The 9767-nt window shown below is 37.2% G+C and overlaps 1 protein-coding gene across 1 annotated transcript; it reads right to left on the bottom strand.

Annotated features, from left to right (window-relative positions):
• Positions 1–513: 513 nt before the first annotated feature.
• LOC101012101 (14-3-3 protein zeta/delta) lies at positions 514–3266 on the bottom strand. Its single transcript, XM_003914186.5, has one exon. It carries the CDS (start codon positions 3205–3207, stop codon positions 2470–2472), a length of 738 nt encoding a protein of 245 aa, XP_003914235.2. The 5' UTR covers positions 3208–3266; the 3' UTR covers positions 514–2469.
• Between the last annotated feature and the right edge of the window lie 6501 nt (positions 3267–9767).

Raw genomic sequence — 9767 nt, 5'->3', positions numbered from 1 at the left:
TTTGTCAACAATGGGCCCACTGTAGGTATGTGAATTTGTTTCTGGGTTCTTCTTTTAGTTCCATTGGTCAGTGTGTCTGTTTTTATGCCAATACCATGCTGTTTTGATTACTATAGCTCTATAGTGTAATTTGAAGTGAGGTAAGATGATTCCTCCAGTTTTGTTCTTTTTACTTAGGATAGTTTTGACTATTCTTGGTCTTTTATGGTTTCATGTAAATTTTAGGATTTTTTTTCTTTTTCTGTGAAGAATGTCACTGGCAGTTTGATAGGGATTTCATTGAATCTGTAGATTGCTTTAGATAGTATGGACATTTTAACAATATTGATTCTTTCAATTCATGAACATAGAATATATTTCCATTTTTTGGTGTCCTCTTCAATTTTTTTCATCAGTCTTTCATAGATTTTATTACAGAGAACTATCACTTCCTTGGTTAAGTAAATTTCTAGTATTTAATTTTATTTGTGACTGTTGTAAATGAGACTGCTTTTTTTTTTTTTTTTTTTTGCCTCCCATCATCAATATTTATTGAGCATTTACAGTGTACTAGGCACAATAGAACATACAGAAAACATTGTCCCTGCTCTTGAGGAGCTTACATTCTAAAAGAAAAAATACACCTCTTTTAAAATGGCATTTTTGTTTGGTGTTTTCTGCAAAGTACTGAGGAAATGTTTTGTTAAAGTGAGCTTTGGGTATAACTTAGCCCCATCATTATTTAGAGAAGAGAGGAAGAAAAGAGGAAGGATTTTAAAGGCAGACAATGACAGACCATTCAGGATAGGTAGGGTTTTAAAGGGAGATAAACACAATCTCATCAACTAAGGAGAGATTTGCTGCAGTAAATAGGATGAGGGAAATAGTCTGTGGGGTGCAAGCAAAGGAAGCAGGGTGCCTTAGACATTGAGTGGAGCCAGAAAGATCATGCGGCCTTTTCCCAAGTACATGGCCACCAAGTAGGAATGGTTGGTGACAAGACAGAAGGCTAAAAAAGGAAGGTAATCTTGTGCACCTGACAAATAGAATAAAGGATCAAAATCGAAGGCAGGCTGTAAGAGTATCAAGAAATTCTTAAAAACCAAAAAGTGATTTGGAAGCACAAAACTTATAGTTAATGCTACCCAGTGTCATGATGGGCCAAGAACATTGTGGCTTCCTAAGTTAGAAAATGCCATATACCAAAATTTTAAATGGAATTCCAATCAATCTCCCCTTCTCTCAGAAAAAATAGGAACTCATTTTTTTTCAGGGTGGAGAGGAAGAGAGGGGATCATGGGACATGGAAACAGCAGTTATATTAGTATTTTTGTTATGATAAATTTCGTGTTTAAACTTGGTAAAAGCCCATTAGCTGCCAAGAGGGAATAAGGAATAAATTTCAAAAAATGTACAATTTCCTTTAGAGAAGTTTCAGAACCAAAAGACTAATTTACATGAAAAGCTGTAGAGAAAGTAGTTGAAAAGTCCATTCATAAAACTTTTATTCCACTTACATGAATTTAATACACGTGTTCTTAACAATTATGCTTGGATTGTTCATGAAAATTTCATAAGACATTAAACAAAGCTAGCCATCATCTCAAGTTATTTCCCTGTTAACTATTTTTACAGCACATGCATGTTAGGCAAGTATCAAAAAAAAAAAAAAATCACGAAAGCAAAAAACCTAAAAAAAAAGTTAAATACATGGGTTTTTGTTTTACTGCTGTGCTTGATATACATGAAGTAATGAATACCAAGCAATTCATTTTTATTGCATCTTTACTTTTACATTTGTTCTTAGGTTGCCTAAAACATTTAAATACAAATAAAATGAGTGTAGCAAAAATAATGAAAGCTAACAGCAGGTAACTTTACAAATAATGGAATGTGAACCGTTTCTGCCCTTATCCAGAGTAAAATGGGTCACAACTTTGTCTAAAGGAACACTTCTGCAGCTGTAGTCAAAGGTGTGCACATTGAGATTGAGTGTTCCACAGATACACATGGTTTAACCTGTGGTGTCCATGGGGTATGTTTCTACTACAGCCTTCTAAGTGCTCCAGACCTTAAAGTACCCACAATTACTACACCTGTGACTGGAACCAATGATCCCTTTTATTCCCCACCAGGACAAACCAATATGTAGGCAGTTTTCTTTGCTTAGACATGGAAGCGGTTTTACACTGGCCCTTGTGAAGCCACAATGTACCAAAAGTACTATGCCAAACATTTATAACTTGTATAAAAATTCCACATCCCCATATTGGCCACCTCAAGATGAAAACAGGTAACTCCCTAAATGTTAACTGGCTCTACTCCCCTAATATTAAACATAAAAACCACATGGGAAATATAGAAATTCAAATAGAAGTAACATAAACCTGTCATAAATCGTAAACAAAAAACTATTTGTGGGACAGCATGGATGACAAATGGTCTACTGTGTAAATTTTAGAATGAGGCAGACAAAAGTTGGAAGGCCGGTTAATTTTCCCCTCCTTCTCCTGCTTCAGCTTCGTCTCCTTGGGTATCCGATGTCCACAATGTCAAGTTGTCTCTCAGTAATTGCATTATTAGCGTGCTGTCTTTGTATGACTCTTCACTTAATGTATCAAGTTCAGCAATGGCTTCATCAAAAGCTGTCTTTGCAAGAGAGCAGGCTTTCTCTGGGGAGTTCAGAATCTCATAATAGAACACAGAGAAGTTAAGGGCCAGACCCAGTCTGATAGGATGTGTTGGTTGCATTTCCTTTTTGCTGATTTCAAAAGCTTCTTGGTATGCTTGTTGTGACTGATCCACAATCCCTTTCTTGTCATCACCAGCGGCAACCTCAGCCAAGTAACGATAGTAATCTCCTTTCATTTTCAAATAGAAGACTTTGCTCTCTGCTTGTGAAGCATTGGGGATCAAGAACTTTTCCAAAAGAGACAGTACATCATTGCAGATATCTCTTAGCTCCGTCTCAATTTTCTCTCTGTATTCTCGAGCCATCTGCTGTTTTTTCTCAGCACCTTCCGTCTTTTGTTCAATACTTGAGACGACCCTCCAAGATGACCTACGGGCTCCTACAACATTTTTATAAGCAACTGAGAGAAGATTCCTCTCCTCATTGGATAATTCAGCTCCTTGCTCAGTTACAGACTTCATGCAGGCTGCCATGTCATCATATCGCTCAGCCTGCTCGGCCAGTTTGGCCTTCTGAACCAGCTCATTTTTATCCATGACTGGATGTTCTGTGTCCGGAGTGGGTGGTGGCGGCGGACAGACAGGGGCTCAGCAGTCTCTCATGAGACTGCTTTTTAAATTTCTTTTTCAGATTGTTCATTGTTGGCATATAGAAATGCTACCAAGTGTTGTATGTTGATTTTGTACCCTGCAAATTTACTGAATTTGTTTATCAGTTCTAACAGATTTTTTGGTGGAGTCTTTAGGTTTTTCCAAATATAAGATCATATAATCTGCAAAAAAGAATAATTTGACTTAACCCATTCCAGTTTGGATGTTTTTTATTTTTGTCTGTTATGATTGCTGTAGCTAGGACTTCAAGTACTATGTTGAATAACAGTGGTGAAACTGGGCACCCTTGTCGCTTAAAGATCTTAGCGGAAAGGCTTTCAGTTTTTCCCCATTCAGTATGATACTGAATAGTATGATACTAGCTGTGAATCTGTCATATATGACTTTTATTGTGTTGAAGTATGCTTTTTCTATACTTAGTTTTTTGAGCTTTTTTTTTATTATGAAGGAATGTTGAATTTTATCAAATGCTTTTTCAGCATCAGTTGAAATGATCATGTGGCTTCTGTCCTTCATTCTGTTGATGTGATGTATCACATTGATTGATTTGCATATGTTAAACTATTCTTGCATCCTGGGGATGAGTCACACTTGGTGATGACTGTTGGGGAAACCAGCCCCACACCACCCAGCGGATACCCTGAGTCCATCGGAGACAAAGGAGTTAGAGACAGAATAGCATTTAAAAGGCGGGTCCAGGGGAGTGGAGCATGGGAGGCTTGCTCACTCTCAGGCTCCACCCCAATTTATTGGTTTACAAGCTCTTCCTTCTTAAGGCACATGAAAGGGGGAAGAAGGGATGAGGAAAAGGATTAATCAGTGAAGGAGAGCTCCTTAGTCATTCAATAAGATGTATAGCAATGGCGGTTTCTGTGAATTTCCTTGAGCAAAGGCGTGTGTCTAAACTACTTAAGATCTTTAACTTATTGGGACTGTAACGGGTGGGAGCGGGTTTCAGGAGGAACCAAGATGTTTGATTACACTCCACTGATTCAAGGGAGTGTTATCTTCCTGAGCAACCTGTGGAATGCCGCTAAGCGGTTATGCTCTCGGGGCATAAAGACATGAGCGGGTTATGCTCTCAGGGCATGAAGACATGAAGGCAATAAGGAGACTTTTCTCCTCAGAGGCCGCCCATGGCTTCCCATGGGTGTCTTACGCAGGGGAGACCAACTCAACTGACACCCCAGAAACTCTTTCCCACAATGACGAATGATCTTTTTAATATGTTGTTGAATTCAGTTTGCTAGTGTTTTTTTGAGGATTTTTGCATAAATATTCATCAGAAATATTGGCCTATAGTTTTCTTTATTTGAATTGTCTTTGTCTGATTTTGTATCAAGGTAACACTTACCTCACAGATTGAGTTTGGAAGTATTCCTTTCCCCTGTGTTTTTCAGAAGAGTTTGAGTAGTATTGACATTAGTTCTTCTTTAAATGTTTGATAGAATTCAGCAGTAAAGCCATTGGGTCCTGAGCTTTTCTTTACAAGGAGACTTTTGATTATGGCTTTGATCTTGTTGCATAGTATTGATCTGTTCAAGTTTTGCTTTTCTTTCTGGTTCAATTGTGGTAGGTTCTGTGTGTCTAGGAATTGCCCATTTCTTCTAAATTTTTCTGTTAATTGGCATATAGTTGGTCATAGTAGTCACTGATGATACTTTGAATTTCTGTGGTATCAGTTGTAATGCTTCTTTTTCATCTGTGATTTTATTTGGTTCTTCTTTCTTTTTCGCTGAGCTAGTCCGGCTAAAGGTTTATTGCTTTTTTTTAACTTTTCAAGAAAACCAACTTTTTGTTTCTTTAATCTTTTGTATTGTTTTCTTTGTTTTATTTGTTTCTACTCTGATTTTTATTTTATTTTCTTCTACTCTGATTTTTATTTTACTTTCTTCTGCTAATTTTTTGGTTTGCTTTGCTCTTGGTTTTCTGATTCTTTAGGATGTATCACTAGATTGTTTATTTGAAGTTTTTCCTCTTTATTAATGTAGGCATTTATAGCTATAAACTTCCTTTTTAATGCTGCTTTTGCTCTCTCCCATAGGTTTTTGTATGTTGTGTTTACATTATCATGTGTTTTGAGAAATTTTCCAATTTTATTCTTAATTTCCTTATTGACCTACTGATTATTCAGGAGCATATTGTTTAATTTCCATGAGTTTGCAAAGTTTCCAAAATTCCTCTCATTATTGATTTCTAGTTTTATTCCATTGTGGTCAGAGAAAATGCTGGAAATTACATCAATTTTTTGAATGTTTTAAGGATTGTTTTGTGACCTAACATATGGTTTATCCTTGAGAATAATCCATGTGTTGAGGATAAGAATGTGTATTCTGAAGCTGTTGGATGAAATGTTCTGTAAATATCTGTTAGATTCATTTGGTCTACAGTGCAGATTAAGTCTGATGTTTGTTGATTTTCTGCCTGGAAGATCTGTCCAATGCTGATGTGGGGTGTTGAAGTCTCCAGCTATTATTATAATGGGGCCTTTCTCTTAAGCTCTAATAGTATTTTCTTTATATAGCTGTGTGATCTAATTTTGGGGTTCATATATATTTAAGATTGTTATAACCTCTTGGTGAATTGACTCCTTTATCATTATATAGTGACATTCTTTTTTATTCTTATAGATTTTGTCTTGAAATCTATTTTGTCTAATATAAGTATAGCTACTCCTGCTCTTTGTTGATTTCCAATGGCATGGAATATTTTTTATATCCCTTTATTTTCAGTTTATATGTATCTTTATAGGTGAAGTATGTTTCTTATAGGCAACATATTATGGGTGTCTTTTTCTTATCTATTCAGCCACACCATGTCTTTTGATTGGAGAGTTTAGACTATTTATATTCAGTGTTATTATTGATAAGTAATAACTTTTCTGCCATTTTATTGTTTGTTTACTGGTTGTTTTGTGATCATCTCTTCCTTCTTTGTTTTCTTCCTGTTTTTCCTTAATGAAGGTGACTACCTCTGGTAGTAAGACTTAGTTTCTTGCTTTTTATTTTTTGTGTGTCTGTTGTATGTTTTTTGGTTTCAGGTTACTATGACACATGCAAATACTATCATAAACCATTATTTTAAGCTTATAATCACTTAACACTGTTTGCATAAACAACCAAAAAAAAAGAAAATGAATAAAAACTTTATGCCTAAACTTCATCACCCTGCTTTTAAACTTTATGTTGTTTCTACTTATATCTTATTTTAGTGTCTATCTTGAAAAGTTATTATAGTTACAATTTCTTTATTTCATCATCATTTATTCTTTGTACTTTGGATAAGAGTAGCTTACATATCACAGTTACAGTGTAATCATATTCTGTGTTTTTCTGTGTACCTGCTATTACTGGTGAATTTTGTATCTTCAGGTGATTACTGATTTATTACTCAGTAACATTCTTTTCCTTTTTTTTCTTTGTTTTTCTTTTTTTTTTTTTTTTTTTTTTTTTTTTTTTTTTTTTTTTTTTTTTTTGAGATGGTGTCTTGCTGTTATCACCCAAGCTGGATTGCAGTGGCATGATTTTGGCTGACTGCAACCTCTGCCTCCCGAGTTCAAGAGATTCTCATGTTTCAGCATCCTGAGAAGCTGGGATTACAGGCATCCACCACCACACCTGGCTAATTTTTGTAATTTTCAGTAGAGACAAGATTTCACCATGTTGGCCAGACTGGTCTCGAACTCCTGACCTCAAATGATCTGCCTGCCTCAGACTACCAAAGTGCTAGCATTACAGGTGTGAGCCACCATGCCCGGCCGGTCATCCTCTTCTTCCTTATTGAAGCACTCCCTTTAGCATTTCTTGGAAGACAGGTGTGGTGTTGATGCAATAACTCAGCTTTTGTTTGTCTCCTAAAATCTTTATTTCTCCTTCATTTTGAAGTATATTTTCATCAGCTATACTATTCTAGGTTAAAAGTTTTCTTTTTTTTTCCCTTCAGCACTTTAAATGTGCCATACCACTCTCTCCTGGCCTGTAAGATTTTCACTGAAGAGTCTGCTAGAGTTCCATTGTATGTTATTCGTTTTTTTTCTTCTTGCTGCTTTTAGGATCCTATCTTTACCCTTGATCTTTGGTTGTTTGATTGTTAAATGCCTTGAGGTAGTAGTCTTCTTTGTGTTAAATTCACTTGGTGTCCTATAACTTTCTTAGACTTGGATATTGATATCTTTCTCTAGCTTTGGGAAGTTCTATTTTTTTGAATAAACTTCCCAGCCCTACCTATTCCTCCATCTCCTCTTTAAGTTCAATAACTCTTAGATTTGCCTTTTTGAGGCTGTTTTCTAGATTCTGTACTGCGCTTCATTGTTTTTTAGCCTTTTTTCTTTGTCTCTTTTGATTGTATATTTTCAAACAACCTGCCTTCAAGCTCACAATTCTTTTGCTTGATCAATTCCGCAATTAAAAGACATTAATGCATTCTTCAGTATGCCAAATGCATTTTCAGCTCCATAATTTCTGCTTGATTCTTTTTAATTATTTTAATCTTTGTTAAATTTATCTGATAGAATTCTGAATTCCTTCTCTGTGTTATCTTGAATTTCTTTGTGTTTCTTCAACATAACTATTTTGAATTATCTATCTGAAAGGTCACATATGTCTGTTTCTCCAGGATTGTTACCTGGTGCCTTATTTAGTTCCTTTGGTGAGATCATTTTTCCCTGGGATATCTTGATAGTTATAGATGTTCATCTGTGTTTGGACATTTAAGAGTTAGGTATTTACTGTAGTTGTCACTGTCTGGGCTTGTGTGTACCTATCCTTCTTGAGAAGGCTTTCCATGTATTTGAAAGGATTTGGGTGCTGTGATTTAAGTTGTATCTACTTTAGAGAGCACCCTGTATTAGGTCTTCTCACACTGCTAATAAAGACATATCCAAGGCTGGGTAATTTATAAAGGGAAAAGGTTTAATGTATTCATAGTTCTGCATGGTTTGGGAGGCTTCACAATCATGTTGAAAGGCAAAGAAGAAGCAAAGGCACATCTTACGTCATGGAAGGCAAGAAAGCATGTGCAGGGAAGCTCCCCTTTATAAAACTATCTGATCTTGTGAGACTTATTCAGTATCATGAGAACAGCAAGGGAAAGATGTGATGCCATGATTCAATTGCCTCACACCATGTACCTCTCATGACACATGGGAATTGTGGGAGCTACAATTGAAGATGAGATTTGTGTGGGAACACAGCCAAACCACATCATTCTGCCCTCTGCCCCTCCCAAATCTCATGTCGTAACATTTCAAAACCAATCAAGCCTTCCCAACAGTTCCACAAAGTCTTAACTCATTTCAACATTAACTCGAAAGTCCACAGTTCAAAGTCTCATCTGAGACAAGGAAATTCCCTTTTGCAAAATCAAAAGCAAATTTTGCAAAATCAAAAGGAAATTCCCTTCTGTAAAATCAAAAGCAAGTTAGTCGATCCTAGATACAATGGGGATACAGGCATTGGGTAAATACACCCATTCCAACTGGGAGAAATTGGCCAAAACAAAGGAGCTACAGGACCCATGGAAGTTCAAAATCCAATATGGTAGTCATTAAATCTTAAAGATTCAAAATGATCTCTTTTGACTTCATTTCTCACATCCAAGTCATGCTGATGAAAAAGGCAGTCTCCCACAGCCTTGAGCAGCTCAACCCCTGTGGCTTTGAAGGATACAGCACCCTTTCTGACTGCTTTCATGGCTAACATTGAGTGTCTGCAGTTTTTTCAGGTGCATGGTGCGAGCTGTCAGTAGGTCTACCATTCTGGGGTCTGGAGGATGGTGGCCCTATTTTCACAGCTCCAATAGGCAGTGCCCCAGTGGGGACTCTGTGTGGAGACTTGCACTTCACACTTCCTTTCCACACTGCCTAGCAGAGGTTCTCCATGAGAGCCCTGCCACTGCAAGAAACTTCTGCCTGTACATCCAGGCATTTCTATATATCCTCTGAAATCTAGACAGAGGTTTCTAAGCCTCAATTCTTGACTTTTGTACACCTGCAGGCTCAACACCACATGGAAACTGCCAAGGCATGGGGCTTGCACCCTCTGAAGCAATGGGTTCAGCTGCACCTTGGTGTCTTTTAGCCTTGGCTGGAGCTGAAGTAGCTTGGCACAAAAGACCATGTCCCAAGGCTGCACAGAGAAGTGGGGCCCTGAGCCAGGCCCAGAGAACCATTTTTTCCTCCTAGGCCTCTGAGCCTGTGATGGAAGGGCCTGCCTTGAAGGTCTCTGACATGTCCTGGAGACATTTTCCCATTGTCTTGGTGATTAACATTAGGCTCCTCATTACTTATGTAAATTTCTTCAGCTGGCTTGAATTTCTCCCCAGAAAATGTGTTTTCTTTTCTATCGCATTGTCAGGCTGCAAATTTTCCACACTTTTATCTTCTGCTTCCTCTTGAATGCTTTGCTGCTTAGAATCTCTTCTGCCAGATACCCTAACTCATCTCTCTCAAGTTCAACGTTCCACAGTTCTCCAGGGCAGTGGCAAAA

The sequence above is a fragment of the Papio anubis genome, chromosome 19, assembly GCF_008728515.1.
Source record: "Papio anubis isolate 15944 chromosome 19, Panubis1.0, whole genome shotgun sequence".
Classification (NCBI taxonomy): Eukaryota; Metazoa; Chordata; class Mammalia; order Primates; family Cercopithecidae; genus Papio; species Papio anubis.
Note: the sequence above shows the minus strand (reverse complement) of the source record. Positions and strands in the feature narration are given on the sequence as shown.